Source organism: Halichoeres trimaculatus, unplaced genomic scaffold (assembly GCF_033239565.1).
Source record: "Halichoeres trimaculatus isolate MK-OKI-2021-1 unplaced genomic scaffold, fHalTri1.1 fHalTri1_scaffold_4, whole genome shotgun sequence".
Classification (NCBI taxonomy): domain Eukaryota; kingdom Metazoa; phylum Chordata; class Actinopteri; order Labriformes; family Labridae; genus Halichoeres; species Halichoeres trimaculatus.
The window spans coordinates 20,049,379-20,067,365 of record NW_027437182.1 but is presented as its reverse complement, the minus strand read 5'-3'; the positions used below and the strand labels follow the sequence as shown (position 1 = coordinate 20,067,365).

General features: G+C 39.3%; 1 protein-coding gene across 3 annotated transcripts in view; it reads right to left on the bottom strand.

Moving 5' to 3' along the window:
- Positions 1 to 14,709, bottom strand: part of nek1 (NIMA-related kinase 1) — a 34,237-nt gene extending 19,528 nt beyond the window's left edge. The window contains exons 1-21 of one of the 3 annotated variants that reach the window (XM_074668901.1): positions 14,634 to 14,709; positions 14,078 to 14,226; positions 13,883 to 13,979; positions 13,709 to 13,806; positions 12,161 to 12,244; positions 12,001 to 12,068; positions 11,821 to 11,907; positions 11,337 to 11,391; positions 9,293 to 9,493; positions 9,137 to 9,209; positions 8,291 to 8,442; positions 8,056 to 8,121; positions 7,695 to 7,754; positions 7,533 to 7,580; positions 5,346 to 5,426; positions 4,086 to 4,258; positions 3,883 to 4,002; positions 3,685 to 3,787; positions 1,944 to 2,030; positions 1,347 to 1,430; positions 1,172 to 1,249 (exon numbers count right to left, since the gene is read on the bottom strand). In XM_074668901.1, the coding sequence (XP_074525002.1) occupies positions 1,172 to 1,249; positions 1,347 to 1,430; positions 1,944 to 2,030; positions 3,685 to 3,787; positions 3,883 to 4,002; positions 4,086 to 4,258; positions 5,346 to 5,426; positions 7,533 to 7,580; positions 7,695 to 7,754; positions 8,056 to 8,121; positions 8,291 to 8,442; positions 9,137 to 9,209; positions 9,293 to 9,493; positions 11,337 to 11,391; positions 11,821 to 11,907; positions 12,001 to 12,068; positions 12,161 to 12,244; positions 13,709 to 13,806; positions 13,883 to 13,979; positions 14,078 to 14,194 (1,932 nt within the window). In that variant the 5' untranslated portion in view covers positions 14,195 to 14,226; positions 14,634 to 14,709. The remainder of the gene's footprint in view (positions 1 to 1,171; positions 1,250 to 1,346; positions 1,431 to 1,943; positions 2,031 to 3,684; positions 3,788 to 3,882; positions 4,003 to 4,085; positions 4,259 to 5,345; positions 5,427 to 7,532; positions 7,581 to 7,694; positions 7,755 to 8,055; positions 8,122 to 8,290; positions 8,443 to 9,136; positions 9,210 to 9,292; positions 9,494 to 11,336; positions 11,392 to 11,820; positions 11,908 to 12,000; positions 12,069 to 12,160; positions 12,245 to 13,708; positions 13,807 to 13,882; positions 13,980 to 14,077; positions 14,227 to 14,633) is intronic. The other 2 variants (XM_074668903.1, XM_074668902.1) reach the window with 2 other exon arrangements.
- Between the last annotated feature and the right edge of the window lie 3,278 nt (positions 14,710 to 17,987).

Genomic DNA, 17,987 nt, shown 5'->3' with positions numbered 1-17,987 from the left:
CACTCTTCTTAAAATGTCAAAAAAGAAATTTAAACTTATTAATATAATTTGAACAAAAGTATGTAATGTATCCAAGTGGTTCCACAAGTTTGAGGTACTTATCTTTTTTGTGCCTGATCAAAAATTGCGTCATTTCATACAACAGATCAAAAATCGGCTTTTTAAAAGAAAATACGGCCGATGGCCGATAGGGACAAATGTCCAAATATCGGCCCGATATATCGGCCGGCCGATATATCGGTCTACCTCTAGTACAAATGGTCCGTTTTCCTCACCAATGGCTGGTCATGCATACAGAAAAGACCTGGTCTTTAACTTTGTACTGTTTAACAGTAGATCTACAGGTGAATTTACCAGGGACTGACACTCAGCCCACAGGGATTACATTGTGGTTATTGTGGCAACCAGGTACAAGCTGGAGCAGAATGCAGCAGCATGGACATGGTCTCCCAAAGATGCAACAATAGAATCACTGTTTTTTTTTCTGGTTGCCAGGTAATTGTAGAACTGTTTTTTTGGCTAAAGAGCACATTCTTGTTGTCAAACTACAACTCTGACTAGATTAGATTTACAAAAAGAGGCTAAGGTAGTGTGAGGGGAAAAGGTAGTGTCTTTTTCTTTGCTGTCATTTCACACCCTGCACTGCAAAAAACTGAAATCTTATCAAGTGTTTTTGTCTTTTTTTAAGTAAAAATTGTCCTATTATACTCGATATGAGCCACTTTCAGCTTATCAATCCAGAAAAATGTCTTGTTTCAAGTTATCAGAGTACAAAAATGAGGTTTGAATCGCTTGTAACCAGTAAAAAAAATCTGCCAATGGAACAAGAAAAAATTGCTTGAAAATTTCCTTGAGACTAGAACAATGTCTTAATACAAGTAACTTTTCTCTTGTTCCATTGGCAGATTTTTTTACTGGTTACGAGCAATTCAGACTTCATTTTTGTCCTTAAATAACTTTAAACAAGACATTTTTCTGGATTGGTCATGTGAATTTGGCTCATATTGAGTCTAAAAATGAATTTTCTACTGAAAATAAGACAAAAAACACTTGATAAGATTTCAGTTTTTGCAGTGTGTCCAGTTTCCTCATTTTGTCAAGAGTTTCAGGTGATCTGAGCGTATGTTGTGTGTCATATTACAATGCAACCTTTAATCCCCCAAACACTCACTTTTAAGGCCTCTATCTTCTTCCTCCTGAGCTCTGCCTCCTCGCTGGACTCCTGGCTGTCAGAACCATCACTGTCGTACTGAAACACATAAACAGAAACCAGGAAACCACATGTCAGACAAATGTGAGAACAATGTAAAAAGCTTTGTTCAAAATAAGAAAGAAGAGCATTGCACCTTCTCTCCTCTGAGTCGCGCTTTGATCTGCTGTCTCTCATTGAAGTTTTGCAAACGGATCTGCCTCAGCCTCGACAGGTATTCCTGAGAGTGAATACAGAAAAGTTAGAAACTGGATTGTAAAAAAACCTGCACAGATGCACACAGAAGGCTTTGGTACCTGTGCACGCAGGGAAAAAAAAACATACACAGGTAGAAGTTTTAAAAGACAGCTTTACACACAGTTTGATGGTAACCCATGACATCAGCAATTCAACAAAACAAAACCAAAATATTTCTATGTCAACATACTTCATATAAAGCAAATAATAATCAGTAAAACACAACTTAAATCCAATGTAGTGACATTATTTGAAATGGAAAAATATACACAAACTAAATGTGTAAATAAAAACAGCCATTATTAGGAGGAAAAATAAACAACAGAGCAGCTCAGACTGGACAGTGGAACACCACACACGTTGTGCAGGGGGTGGGCATGGGATGCTGGGCTGAATTATGGGAGTGTTGGAGGGATTGTGTGCAGATATGAAGGAGGACCAGCCAAGCCAGACGTGCGGTGAGTGTAAGGCTGGGCATCCAGGCCTAAGCTCCTACCTCCTCCTCTTTGTTGGCTTTGGGCCTCCTGCAGCGAATCGAAGCGGCACGACTTCCATAGATAGTTGCCAGGTTTTGTCGAGTGCCCTGTTTACCGTTCAGTTTAACCACATTATGGAAGGAAAAGAGCCCTTAAGTGTGACTGCCACAACATCAGGAGCAGGGGCGGGAGGTTAAAGGGATAGTTCAGCTTTTTTGAAGTGAGGTTGTATGAGCTCTATGTGACCACTAAGGACATTAGATACAGTAGAAAGGTGTCTCCTCTCCCTCAGTAAGACACAAACTGTAATCGATGGTGATGAGGAAATAGACGCTAACAGGGAGAGACCGTACCAAATTCAAAGGCTATTTTCTCTGCCTACAAGAACTAAAATCAAAAAGTAATACCACAGTTTAAGAGTACGCTATATAAAATAATTTTTAAGTGCATTAAGTCTTCGGAAATATAAACATTTATCCGGACCTAACTAACTGGTCATGTGTCCTTCCGCGCAGCGCTAGTGCGCTCCGTCCCCCTCCTCCTTTCAGCTGTAGGGAATGTAAACAAGCTATGCTTCGGGCGCTGGTTGTAGCCTCGTGTAAGTTTGATTAAGTATCGTAATTCTTTTGTTTGTACTCTAAGGATTGTGAGGCAGCGTAGGAAATTCAAAATGAGTGACTATGACAGCGACGATGAAGTTCCCTTCACTTTGGAACCAAAAGGATACCTGTATGAACCGGAGCACACAGAAGAGGAGCTGCTACGGATGGCGACCGAAAGGAATACAGAGGAAACATCCACGGACACTGGACACCAAGATAGATTCGGAAATACTCAGTGGTGTAAATGTCTGAGCTGTGACTCAATGCCCACAGATGCTGAGTGTTACTGCTGCCACGAGTGGAACTTGGTTACAGACACTCTTCAGGATTTGTCTGAGGACACTGCTGGCTCTCAAGCCGTCTGTATAACTCATCACACAGATTTCCCTGCTCTTCTGAATTCTGGAGTGTCCTGTAACAGCAACAACAACAACAACAACAACAGTCGTGGCAGCAGTAACACTCAGCATCTTGATGTTAGCGCCTATTTCCTCGTCACCAGCGATTACAGTTTGTGTCTTACTGAGGGAGAGGAGACACCTTTCTACTGTATCTAATGTCCTTAGTGGTCACATAGAGCTCAAACAACCCACTTCAAAAAAACTGAACTATCCCTTTAAGGTGCATACCAGGAGTAAACCCTCAGAGCTACCAACTTCAAAGTTCGACATCGTAATTTATTCCTTACGTTTTTATGGCACACAGATTAACTCTCTGATTATTTGACTTCTGCAGTAAATTAAAGCTCAGCACTGTACAGTAGAAAGATAAAGTCAGCAGATAGCTGGCAAAGAGAACTTGTCGTATTATGGAACAAGCCAAGCCAATAATTATTGGACTAAGAGCCCGTGGGTGGCCAGAAACAGAAACCTCAGTGGGATGCAGCTCAGTGTCTGTGAGCATCACAACACATTAGCTCCAACAGCTTTGTCAACTTCTGTTGAGCTATTCAGCAAAGTAGCAGCCATTAATGAATAAATTCAGTGTTAACGCATTATTATCACTGTACATTAACTTATTTTAATGACAAAAGGCTCAACTTTATTCACTGTAGGCGTGATCAGAAGAGTTGTCATCACTGTGCTGGAAATAATTCAGCAACTAGATTAAAAACTAATCATCTTATGTTTTAAAAACTTATGCGAGTCACACTACATACCAGCTGTCCTTCAGCACGAACTTTGTTAAGCATGGCTTCCCTCTTCCGCTGGAGAAACTCCTCCACCTGATAGGCCCGTTCAGGAGCCATCTGTAGTCGCTGCCTGTAGGACAGACGGTGGGGATCATTAATCATACTTTGTTCAGAGTGGAAGGAGGAGTTTCAGTTCATTGATTAGAGAAAAACTGTGCGGCTGACCTGCTTATGTGGGCATGTTTAGAAGCATGCTGCAGCCTCTGTAGTTCCCTCTTGATAACGTCAGGGTTTAAGGGTCGGGATGGCCCGTTGGGCAGCACTGGGCCAGCAGCAGGTGGTACACTACTCACACACAGAGGCAGAGCCATTAAGGTAATTATCTACCATCCATAATTCATAAAAAATCTAGAGACATCTGAACACACCGCCTGGGACTGCCTGGTCCTGATGTGGAACCTTCTCTGCTGACTGCTTTAGGCTGGGGTTTACACATTTGGTCCAGAGCAGCGTGGTAGTGTTCATATGGGCTTTTACTTGGGACTGGAGCTGGACCCTGAACAGAGCTTGGGACGACCCTTTTTCCAACACCAACAAAACACTGATGAAATAAGAAACAATGGCTGTAAGAGGAAGGAGAGGCCAAGTACAGAGAGAATACAGCTGTGGGGGTGTACCACAAAGCGAGTGCCACGTACCCCAGCTTTCTTTGAATACTCATCTGTTCAGGGAACACTTATTGGGCACTTAATCTGACCCATCTCCTCTTTGTCCTCAGGAGTAGAATGAGTCAGAAGGTCTCAGACCCAGCTCTCAGTGAATATTTGGCACTGATTACTGAATGTTGTTGAAGGTTGAATGATATTGTTTAGGTCGATTTTTAATTGTGGTTAGCTGTGGCTACATTATTTCAGAGGAAAAAAACAAAATAAACAAACACACTTCTTTTTGCTCTTGATGGCAGCACCTACAGCCAAATAACTTGAAGCACTTTGTCACACTAACTAAGGTTTCCCCTCTAAATTCTTACTTGTGTTGTAGGTAGGGATGGGTACCACATTAGGTACTTTCATAGCTACTGACCAATTTCTGTCAAAAGTACCCAGTATTGATTCATGTAAAACCAAAAGGTACCATGTTTAGGTACCTAAATGCATCCTTGTGACTGTGAGGGAGTGGAAGAGTAGGTGATTTTCCTATACTGGACATGAACACAGCATTGCAAGGTTATATATTGAAGAACAAATTTGTTAAATTGATTTTTTTTAATATTTCATTATTAAACAAATTGATATTATTTACCACATAAACACAAAAAAGTGAAACAAAAGCATGTAGGCTCTTGTGATGTAATGTACTAGTTCAATACTTCTGTGTGACTGAAAATAAGACAGTATGGTTCCACACGAAAATTACATGAGCTGATTACCTACTGTATTACCTACGAGAGACATGATCAGATGTCAATAAATGAAAGAAGTTTGAGTTTTAGGTGAAGTGTCCTGGTAAAGAGAGAACCAGCTTCATGACACTGTAGACTCAACAGACCTTACCCCCTGGTTTGACTTTGCAGTGACTCCTCCTTCCTGTATCTCTCATAATATTATAATTTATTCATAAAACCATGTAATAGCTTAAACTGCACAAACACTTCCTATTATTGAAACAGGAAAATGAGCATCTCTCACCTTCCTCTCTGGGCTGCTGCCTCCACTAGAACTCAATACATGCTTCCAGCCTTGTTCTCTGGCCTGGTTTATTCGATTGATCTGTGGAAGACATCAATAGTCCTTTTCAGTTTCAGAGACACACAGTACAAGGACTTCAAAGCTTAATCACTTTGCAAAAGGTGAAAAGTAGTAAAATGTAGTAAAATGACACCTGGAATCAAGGGAAAATGTGCTCACCAGTGCCTTACTGCATTATTCTTCATACCAGCACCAGATACAGTCTTTAATCATCTCCAAACTCTCATTTAACTTTTTCATTTACTAAGATATTTTACTAGGATTTTAGTCCTGGGTTTGATTAGCTGTTCGTTGAAACCAGAATACTCAGAGTTAAAACTGAAAAGGACAAAGCAGTGCAAAGGTGATCTTTTTTTTTTTATCTCATCCTATGTAAAGACTACAAATGGAATCCAAATTTTTATCTTCATTCTGACACTACAGAACAGTATGAGCATATTCTAAGAGACTAGCAGATAGAAAACAGTGAATCATGTGAGTCATCTGACCTGCTGCTCATTTCTGTTACTTGTCTGGATGGTGCTAAATTTCAGTATTTTTACGTGGACGTGACAAGTGATGGATGAGAAATGACTCAAATATTTTTCTTTGAGCAGAACAATCTCAGTTAAATTCATGGGAGACACAAAGCCAGGGTCAGTGTTATTGCTGTCCACGGTTCCAGCAGCTGCTACATTTGTCCAGACAGGTACCTGTGCTTTCATTTTGGATGGACAAGTTTGAGGATCTTGAGGATCTTAATCTGGGAATTTGGTAGGTAATCCAAGTCAGGTGTCCTGGTTGTAATAAGAATCACAGTTTTCTCTCTGGATAACTGAGTATATAACCCTATTTAAGCATTTGGCTCTGAAGCTGATGCATTTACTTCAAACAGATACATTTGTTTTGGTGTGAACACTTCAATAGTTTCAATAATTCATGCTGGATCCTTTATTAGGCCATGTACTGACGTAGCCGGGTATTTACAAAAACAAGTGTCCCCTTCCTCGTTCGTTTTTAAAAATACTTTTGTCCAGACGAAGCGGGTAAATCTGCCGGTGAGTGCAGTTCGAAGCATGCCAAACCCATAATGAGCAGTGTTTTTCAGATGTAACACCCATGCCAGCCAGTCAGAATGAGCCCCCGTCATTCAGCTGTGACATTTGAGAACCAAAAACTCCATTTGCCGGCATCCACACAAAACCATGACACCAGAGTTTTCCAAACTCTTCACTTTGGCCGGAGTTTTCAGAAAACTTTGTTCTTAGTGACATAAAGCTGCGGTTTCGTGTGGACGACTGGCGTAAAGGTGTAAAAGTACATGCCGTTTCCCAAATACCCGGCTACGTGTGGAAATGGCCTGAATAGACTTTAGCGCTTCTAAACAGGCCCGCTATCGTCACACCTCTGTTCATTGATCCTGCATCAACATGATGTTGGTGCCCAAGCCTGTATTTTCACATTGCGTCACACAGCCGGGGCCTTGAATACACATGCAGCTATTTTCTATACTGCATAGCAATAATCTGCCCCACTTTAACAACTTTGAGGCATTGATCTTAAGACATGAATTTATATGGGCATAAATTTTACGCCTTGTACTGGAAATTAGAAAGAGAGCTCATGTTTTTTAAGTGTTAAAAACATCTTGGAAAGGGTTTTTTTTTTTTGCTATGCAGGAACAAGTTTTTCTCTTTCTCTGGATTTTTGAGTAGTTACATTTTGCTAGGGAAGCACCAATACTGATCCAGGTATCGGGTATCAGTGGATCGGTGGTAAGGAGCCGATCCATGGTGTCGATCCAGGCAACCAGCTTTCTCCCTTTTTTGTTTTTACCAGCACTCTTGGACACTTGATTTGAAATGTTACCTCTGATGCACTTTTATATTTTTTGCTAAATTACCAGTCTACAGGGTAAAAACATTACAACTGAATATAAATTTCTGCACATTCTGAAGCATGGTTTTTACCAAACTGATGGTAAACATTTGAATAATTTATAGTTAAAATAAATATGAACTTCAGTAACTCTGTATACTTTTACTTTTTTTTTGTCCTTTACCTGAAACATTAACATTCTTATACCTCAGTAGGGCATGCATGGTATTATCAAACACTTGGTAAAAAATCCCAGTATTTCAGACCTACTTTTTCCTTTTCGTATCTCTTCATTTGCTCAGCTTTTAGCAGGAACATCTAAGGGAAACACAGTTCAGGAATGCAATTAATTGTTGTTAAATAATCAACAACAACAACAACAAAAAAAAACACTACAGTGAACATTACAGTGGGACTAAAGGGTGCACCCACCTGCTCTCTCTGTTTCCTCTCTTTCTCAATCAGCTCCATCCTTTTCTTTCTGACGCCTTCCTGCAGGAAGAAGTAAAAGCATCACAATCAGAGAGGGAGAGACATATCTTTAAGATCTCCACGTTGGACAAGAGGCAGCAGCACTACTGTCACCGGACGGGCAGGTGAGAAGAAGAAATGAGGCACGACACTCCAAAGGGGCTAAGAGCCGAAGATGGGTGTGAACCGAGATCGAGCGTTATGAGAGGGAGGAAAACTAAAATTGCTGGAGGGAAGGGACTTTTACGTTTGAGTAAATGTGGAGAAAAAATGTAGGAAAGTCTGAGAGAGATTTCAAATTATGTGAGGCTCTCAGCTGTACCTCGTGTTTTTTCCTCTCTTCCTCCACTTGACTCACTCTTCTCTGGGGGGCTGCTGGGAGGGGGGCCTGGGCGACATATGACACTGGGGTTCAGAGGTCGCCAACACACAATGACATAAGCAGCACAGACTCACACAGACAGATGGAAGAAGCTTCTAACACGGCTGACCGGGAACTCAACAACAAATACAGAAAAAAACAGGTCATGAGTGGAGCACAACAAATATCTACAAACCGGTTTATGCTTCACAGCCGGTTTCCTCTCTGCCAGCTTTTTGGCTGCATCTGGCACCTTCCTCACAGTTAAAGGCACTCCGTATTTGCTGGCTGGTTTGGTGATCTTCTGGGCTGGGGTGAGTGGTATGGAGCCAGGGGCAGAACGCTTGGCTGGCCACACAAGAAAAAAGCATTTATCCAAGTCAGCAGCAGAGACAATGTGCAAATGTGCAACGCAAACAAGTATTCTTGGCACAGAAAGTGGTTTCTATAGTATAATGAAAGCTTTTAGCATGAGATTAAATTCGGTCATGCCAATTAAATGCATTCGCACTTCAGGCTTCCAGCATGCATTAAACCAAAGGCATTGAATTAAGAGTGACAAAGGAAGCAAATGAAGAAGATTTGAACTCTAAATTTATCCGTCAAATAAGAAATACCTTGAGTGCTTACAGAGAGTATTTACAGTACATTACAAGGATTTTACTCACAGTAAATCACTAGGATGCAAACTTCACATAGGCAATAAACTGAAAATTTCTTTTACTGTTGACCTTTATTAGTTCACATTTTTTAGTAAATCTCTAACTCTGAAGTGGTAATAGGATTTTATTCAGTTCATCTCAATGTAAGAATAGATTAAATGGTTGTGATACTCCCCAGAACAGATTTACACAACCATAAATGGACATACTCATTCTGTGCTGTTTGGTCAGTCATAAATATTGCAGAAAGGAAAAGTACAGACACACTGCACTACTGTCTGTCTGGCAATATGCTGCGGCCTGTGAGGACAACAGGGTAAACTCCTTGCCTTTGCGTGCATGGTGCAGCTTGCTTCTATGAAAAAGACATATTTACTGACCTGGTGGCCCCTGAACTGCACCCACTTTAGGCTGCTTGTGTAGAAAAGTTTGATGGAATTCCTGAGCAATGATCTGGAAACAGTGTCAAATACTGTAAGTTAGACTGAACACTCTTATAATACCAGAAAAATACCAACAACATTTCTGTAGTGTACCTGTGGTGTAAGAAATCTCTCAATCCTACAGGTCAGGAAAGGTTTGTCCAATACGCTGTTGACTGAGGGCCTCTCTCGAGGGTTGCGTTTAAACAGTTGAGCCAAGAGAGAGCGCAGTTCTTGGGAGTAGTGCACAGATACAGGCGGGTATGAGCCACGGATGATCTTCAGGACCAAATTCTTCATGTTGCCAGCCTCAAACTGGAGGTAAATAAATGTCAGAGGAATTATTAAGTCCAACAGCATGGTCATAGGGAAGAGCAGAGAGAAATGCGATTAGTCTGAACCTGGATGCTTTTTTTGTACGTACTGCTGTGTGGATGACTGGTGTGCTAATATCATATCAGAGCTGCTCTGGTGGCTGCTTTAGTCAGACTTCGAGTGGGCTATGATGGCAGCAATATAATCTTCAAAGGCCAATACCCTCTCCCATGATACACGTAGGCCTGTCACGATAATCAATAAATCAATTAACCGAACGATACATAAAAACGTCCTCAGTAAGTTTGCCAGCCTCGATAAACTGACACGTGCATGCATGTTTGTTTTCCTGTGCATAGGTTCTGTAGCGGATTTAGCAGATTTTATAGCGGAGTGAGCATCTGTCAAAAATGCGATCTTTGGGGTGAAAACGGGGCTGCTTGCGCGTACACACGGAGAGAGCTGAAGAGAACGTCCTGGGGGGTAAGGAGGAAACACACGCTAATATGAGTGATGGCACAAAAGATACGGTTCTTAAGCCGCCTGCCACAGTCCCAGTGTGGGAATATTTCGTTTTTTATCAGAATGAACAAAGTGTGAGCTCATGAACACCAACGAGCTGATATGTCGCATTTGTTTGAAAATAGTGGCGACGAAGAAGAAGAAGGGGAGGTGCTGCGGAACCTTGTTCTTTGACAATCCGCTCTTACTGAGGCTTTTGGTCTGCAAAGTGAATAGAAATAAAAGCGCCAAATGGTGGGCACTCAAAGACAGATACATTGCCAAAGAAATGCAGCCCTTCAATACGGTTGAAAGCCAGAAATGTTAAAAATGTTTGACAGACAGTACGGATTGACTGGGAGAATGTACATGTTACAAACAATTCAGGAACTGTATAAACTCCCTTTTATTTAGGCAAGAGTTTTTATTGTTGTGTTTTTTTTGGGGGAGTTTCATTTTTTCTTTAGAGACAGGGTCTATGTTTCATTGTTTTTGATTAGTATTAATTATTTTCATTGACATGTATTTTTTTTTCTTTCTTGTTTGTTAAATTTATTATATTTTTTGTTTAATTTATTTAATTCAAAAGATCCTGACCTTTTAATTACAGTTAAATACTCTTAAGAAATTAAAGTTTCTTGCTTTTGATATGGTGTACTCACTTTATTATCCCATTTATCATAATTACGTCAATGAAAAAGTGGGAAAAAAAAACCCAAAACAAAAACTAAAATTGACAATAATATCGTTTATCGGCAATAATATTTGGGGAAATTATCGACTAGCAAAATTTGTTATCGTGACAGGCCTAGATACACGTACTTCATATGATTGTTTTGGCCACTGCCTTACATTTTTCTGGGATAGGATCCTTTTTGCAATAATGTCAAAGCCTAAGAATAGCAATTTAAGCCCATCTGTGGTACCAACAAGCCCTTCCAATGGGAGTTCTTTGAGGGGTCCAGTCACTGTGAAGGAGCACAATGCAGCCAACACAGCCAGTTTTGCTGCTGCATGCCTAAGCAATCTAAAAATGCAACTCATAAACTTCTTCCCTGTCAGTCTTTTAAAAACCCAACATGTCGAACATATCAATTCATTCAAAGATCACTCCCTGTTAAACCCTTCCTTTAATCCTCTGATTGTAGGGTTGAAGATTTCATTGTGAGGCCCCAAGGAAAATAAAATGCTTTGAACTTAGTTTGTCAACATTTTTAGAAAGACAAATTACAGTAACCAGAGGGCAAACATTGAAATCAGTATGTGAGAGTGCATTGCAATGCTGCATAGGAAACACAAAATCTACACCAATTAGAAAACAGCTCACATACAGAATACTTACTGCATGCTTAAGAGTGCACATTTCATACAGGACACACCCTAGGGCCCAAATATCACTGCAGAGGGAGGTAGAGTAGGGAAAATGAGAGGAGTGAGCACACTAAGACAGAGGAAGAAGGGGATAAGTTATTGGGGTAGACTTGTATTCACACAATGATTAGTCCATGGTCACATTCACTTTCTGTATAATTGTCTTTCCGAGAAAAACTCGGAACACAACATGTACACGTGATGACATTCACTCCTTCAGTTGCTATTAAAGTGGATTAGATTACATGCGTACTTAACATAGTTAAAGAAGAAATCAATACTTGTTTCCTGCTGTAGCGACAGACAGGCAGGTTCACTCAATAAATGAGGACACATGATATCTTTACATCACCCACAACCGAATGCTGCATGTTTTACAACTTACCAGGACCTCTATATGTCTGAGAAATAACAATTAACATCACAAACAAGACGAGCACTCACACTATCAGTACCTTTTGTTGTTGTATGGTTTATTCTCGCAGATCTCTGGTGAAAGATAATATGGTGTTCCTATACACGTTCTGGCTAATTCCACAGTGCTTGAAGAAAAGAATGAGAATTGTATTATCAATTGATATTCACAAGTCATGACTTATTGTGATCTGTAGATGTACTTGGATGATTTTTAATACCTATTTAGGACTCTTGCAATTCCAAAGTCTCCAAGCTGCACAGTCCCGTCTTTTGTCAAAAATATATTCTTAAAACACATTACAAAAAAAAAAAAACAGTTAGCAAGACAAGAAGTGGCAAAAAAACGTCTAATAATCATAGAGTTGCATGAAAGAATACCTGTGATTTGATGTCCCGGTGGAGGATTTTGCGGTCATGAACATGCTTCAGGGCAAGACAAATCTGGACAAACCAATCCAAGATCTAAGAAGAGAAAAAGAGTAAACCCTCATTACAATATGTCACTTATGATACAGTTCATTGCTTCTTGGTTATTGGACACATTTGAAATATGCTTTTCAATTTAACAGAATGTGTGGTTAACAAGGTTATAATAGTTTTGGATTTGTCATTATAGCTTAGTTTTAGTTAGTTTTTACATTTTATTTTCCATTACAGTTTAGTTTTAATTCGTTTTTGAGCAGGCATTCTAGTTTTTATTTAGTTTTGATTTTTGCAACAAGGCTTAGTTTTAGTTTAGTTTTTTCATACCTTATTAACCAGGTGCAGGATTCAAAAAGGTCAGAGTAAATATTTTGTCATACTGTTTATTTTCAAGTCCAACATAGTGCTCACTGCTCAGTCAATGCTGATACTGAACTGTTGCCTGCTGCCTTAAACACATGAAAATAATATAAACTTAGCATAAAAAATATAAGCATCAATTATATAAAATAATGTTGACATCAATTACGTAAAAATAACATTAACATAAATTATAAAAAAACAATATGAGCTTCAATAAATAAAAACTTGGACTCTGTAACAATTAAACTATTACAGATGCTCTAATTCATTGCTCCACTACGTTTCGTTGCAGCACAGAGCACAGCCAGTCAGTGCAGTAAACAAGCTCGTCCCTATACGCCGCTATGATAGTGCTGTACGGTGCTGACAACTGCCGAAAACTGTCTAAAATTGATTGGGGAAATGTGTCGGATTACTTTAAATCCTGAAGGCTATTAATATTGTCAAAAACTATAACTAAGGGAATTTTGTCTATCATTTTAGTTAGTTTCAGTTACTTTTGTGAACACAGGATACAGTTTTAGTTTACTTATTGTTTTTGTTTTCTTTTCTAGTTTTTATTAGTTTGAGTTAACTGCAATGTATTTTAAATTTTAGTTTTCGTTTTTAGTTTCGTTTTAGTTAACTATTACAACCTTGGTGGTTAAGGAATAAGATCTTTGCAGAATTTGTCAAAGCTGGAAATGTCCAGTTACAGATTTTATTAGTAAGATTAGGTGTTCCAAAGGGGTCTAGGTCCTGTTTTATCTAAAGTTTACATCAGTGAAGTTTTCTCTTTAATACCAGAGCGATATAAACATCTTAATAAAGATACTATTTTGTATTATTTTACTGATTCTCTAAAGGATGCTGTTTCATACCATTTTTTTCTTGCGAAGTTTTTATGATAAACCTATTAACCTTAACATGTCCTGCATGCAAACATTAAGTTTAAAGCGAGCAAGAGAAATTAAGAACAAAATGGTCCAAAGAGAACAGCTTCACTGAGATTCACTAAGATATAAGTAAGCATTTGGCCAAAACTAAAAACAAAACATCATAAAAGAAGAAAAACATCAAGTATTAAAAACAGTTGATGTGAACGAGCTGAATAGTGTCATATGGATGTCAAGTATATAATTTAAGGGACAAATGACTTACTTGCTGCTCTGAGAACAGTACTCCTTTTTGAGAGTTGATCTTCTTGAAGAGGTCTCCACCCTCACAGTAGTCCATCACAATATACAGACAACCCCCCTCTAGAGGAGTTCAGAAAGCATTTTAATAAGACATAACAAACACCCTGCATACTGTAGTCTCTGTTTGTGTAAATACCTTCAAAAGACTCCTTGTACTGGACGATGTTGGGATGACTCATGTTGGCAAGGACTGCCACTTCTTTCCGAGATTCCTGCCTCTCTTTACTTGACATCTGTGAAAATCAGGAGCAGAGAATGTTTCAGACAAGCGTAGCAAAAAAGGGGCTCACATCTAACCGAGAAATGGGATAAATTATGCATGAGAGCTTACTCCAGATATGCCAATCTCCTTGATGACATATTGGTGTCCATCTTCTTTGGATTTGACAAGCACAGCCTTTCCAAATGACCCTTCTCCTATTTTCTTCACCTTCTCGTACTTGTCCATATTAGTAGAATGACTGGATCCTCATGATGGTTCTGCAAAAAGACCATTGAGAATATGGAAAAGCTTAGCTCGGGCTAACTTGGTTTAGTAGATAGTGTAATGTTTTCTAACCAGCAATGATATAATCTACCACGGTAAACTTCAGTTGTCGTGTTTCTTTCTAATACTATAAGTGCACAGAAACGCCAGCTCATGTAAGGAAAGACGACAAGCAGAAAAGGGATGTCTTGCCTCAGACGGGCTGATGCTGAGACAACACACAACATAGCTGGTAGCAGGATAGCTAGCTTTACCGTTACATGACAGCTACACAAAGATGTGAAACCAAGAGCGCACAAAATAAAATAAATGTCCCGTGGGTCGACTCGACAACAAAACACATTAAAACCTTCTAGTGGTGTGTTAAAGTATGATGTCGGTTGGCTGACACTTTGCTTACCATTAGTCTGTCTCGCCGCTGTCTCGCAGAGCTTCTGCTCCTAGCTGCTGCCCTCGCGCTCTCTATCTAACTAGAGGGTCTCTTTTTGCTACGTTCTGATTGGCCACCTACATATTTATCGATCGCTGATTGGTCAATACTGCTGTTCGTCATCACGGTTGCTGGCGGCGCGAGTCTCCGCCCTGGTAGGGCTGTTGCTGTGGACATTTTTCCATAGCAACCACAAGCCCATCGACGAGGGCTGGCAGTCTGTGCAGACAAGGGTTTAATCCGTCAACGATTGCTTTTGAGCCTTTTTTTAATCAACCAAATACACTGTACTTCATCCCTTTTTAATCATCAATAGAGCTACTTGCACCTTTTCAAACCATTTTACTGCATATTTTAGAGAATGAAACTTCATGGACAAATAATAAAAAGAGAACAAACTCTCTAATATACTGTATTGCAAAAATAAATATGATTTTTTTCCCAAAGAGATTTATATTTCAATTTTTATTTCAAAGCCAGAAGCACGTTTCATAGAAGTTTGGATAAAGGCATTTTTCACCATTGTGTGTTGATACCTCTGCTTTTGACAACACTCTGTAAACATTTGACCGGACAAATTTGTTTCTGAAGTTTTGAAAGTGAAATGCTTCCGATTTTTGTCTAAAGGAGGAATTCAGCTGCTCAACATTTTTGGCTCATGACAACAAATGTTTAGTATGTATTAGATCATATCAAACTGAAAAAAGAGGTGAGGTCAGCATTTCTGTGAAGCCAGTGCTGGATGCTGAAAAGCCGAACCCTAAGCCTCTCACCCTAAACAGACACAAGTCATATTTATAACCCCAGAACCCATTATAACATCATCAGCTGTGTGATTTCCATGGTGGTAAGGAACTGAGCTGAACTCTAGCACCAGTCCTATTAACAACCTCTGTTTAGAACCCTAAGCAAAACCCCTCATGTTTGTTTCACAGATATGCTGGCCCCATCTTCTAGTTTCAGTTTAGTAACAAATTGTTATTGGTGGCTGAAAATGTTAAATGAATACCCTATCAGCATCCTTAGAAAAAAAAAAACTCTAAAACCTTTTTTCACATTGAAGATGACTTCCAGGCTGAAATACTATGCATCCTAGTCTGTCTCTTATCAGATAGGTTTCCATTCAAGTCAGTGTCAACTAACACTAGATCCACCTCTTTGTGGTCCAGCTACATGACTGGATGTCCAGCAGGTTGCAGCTAATATGGAGCTATCCCATTTTTGATGGCTGATGGAGCTGTGATGTATCAGTTTACTGCAGAGAAGATCAAGTGGGAAAGGAATGAGTGCAACACCCAGTGACTTTCAAAACAAAACAAACCGTGTCAGGATCAGAACGTCATTAACTTGACTGCAGCAACAAATGGACATGACGAGCGGATCAAGGCCAGGAGTCAGCAGATTTGAGGTTTTACTGCCCAACATGAAGGAAGAGAGGCTTTTCAATGGAGTGGGAAGCAAAGGAACTCTTAAGTCTCATAACTCCACCAGTCTGTCAGTCATACAACCTACCAGACTGAATACATAGCTGATGTAAGTTGAGGAACACAGTTAAGAAGCAGCAGAGCTGAGCTGGACTGCAGACATCTGGTGTATTTGAGGTGTTAGACTGGTGTTTTCTAACACCAGGTGCTGTTCCAAAGAGCATGCCTTTATCAGACTGACGGTTGTATTTTTTTTTATTGACAGTTATTACTTAATGATTACTATTAATTCAGCAGTAGGGAGAAGGACCTTGAACTGCTTTAAATGCTTTAGTATGTTATATGACTTGGTGAGGGGGGGCATATGTCTTAAACAAGAATGTCTTTTTTTTTTTTTTTCAAAGAAAACTTGTTAAGCACTTCATCCTGCAGTTTTAACTGTATGAAAACGAATTAAGTTACCTTGATTTTATCTATTGGTACACGCATGTGTACAGTTGGTGGCGGTAAGCCTCTTAGTTGTTTGCAGTCAAAGAAGAGGCAATGATCCGTTACAGTCAGACCATGTATAACTTATGGATGTAGTCTCAGCAACATCACCCGTCTGTTTTTGAAACAAATTTCTAAAGCAAGTTGGCTGGCGCAGCCATATTGGAAATGATGCAAGCTTTCAGTCTCCACACTAACAGCTATAGAGCACTGTCAGTCACATGAGATGAGCTGTGCCTCTGATTGGGCAAACTCACGATTGTAATATCTTCTAAACTAGAGAGTTGGAAAAAAAAATCAGGTACCCTGTACAGTGTGTGCAGATGAGACCAGGCTGTAAATATGTTTATTTCTGCTGTAAAAACAGCTTTTTTGGCCTGGTGTGTACATGATCTCCAGTACTTCCAGAGCCAGCCTCAAGCGCACACTCGAGAAACAGCAGATTTTTGCACTTCTGCATTGTCCCATATTTGTAGACCAGAGGTTGCCACTTGACTCAGACTGATCACAGCTAAGCTAACCAAGTTGATCAACCGCAATCATCTGTTTACTGTAATATTAATACTGATATTTCAAAACACTCACTTACACTGTACAGGAAAAGACAACCCAGACAAAGGTTTGGTCATAAGAATGTCTTCTGTTTTCTCCAACACGTAAACACAAACCATGCCAAAAGGCCACATACATACATTTGTTTTCATTACTTCTAAAATTATATTGTTAAAGAAAACAAAATGCAACTCAACTTAACTCAACTTTATTTATAAAGCACTTTAAAACAACCTTAGCTAAAACAGAGTGCTGTACGTAAAAGTAGTGCAGGAATAAATAAGTAAATAAAACAAATAAATCATTAAAACAAAGGTGCACATAGTAAAATAAATTGTGACATTGTTCTAAAAATAATTTTAAACAATGAAACAATTGATAAAAACTAAAACAAACTAATAAACAAACATAAAACACTAAAACATGAGCAGAGTCTCAAGCTGGATTAAAAGCCAAAGAATAAAAATGGGTTTTAAGACTTGTTTTAAGACTTGTTTTTAAAAGCGGTACATCCCTCTGGTCTATGCCGTTTTCTGGCTCTTGTTTGCAAGAGCCAGAAAACGGGATATACCAGACTTAGGCTATGGTATACCACTGATGGAAAGGGTTCATTGGAATAAAAAAAAATGGAATATTACAATAAGCATTGGCATATTCCAGTCAGCTGGTACTATGCCAGATACTACTTTTTGCTCTTGCTGTTTTTCGATTTAAATATTTTCTGAAGACTCTTAAATCATATATGCTGGTTGGAGTGCATATACCTTTAATTCTCAGTAAAAAAAAAGCCTAAATGATTCACCAAAAAATTATACTCAGTGTTTATTGCTTTCCACTCTTTCTCATATGTGACGTGTGG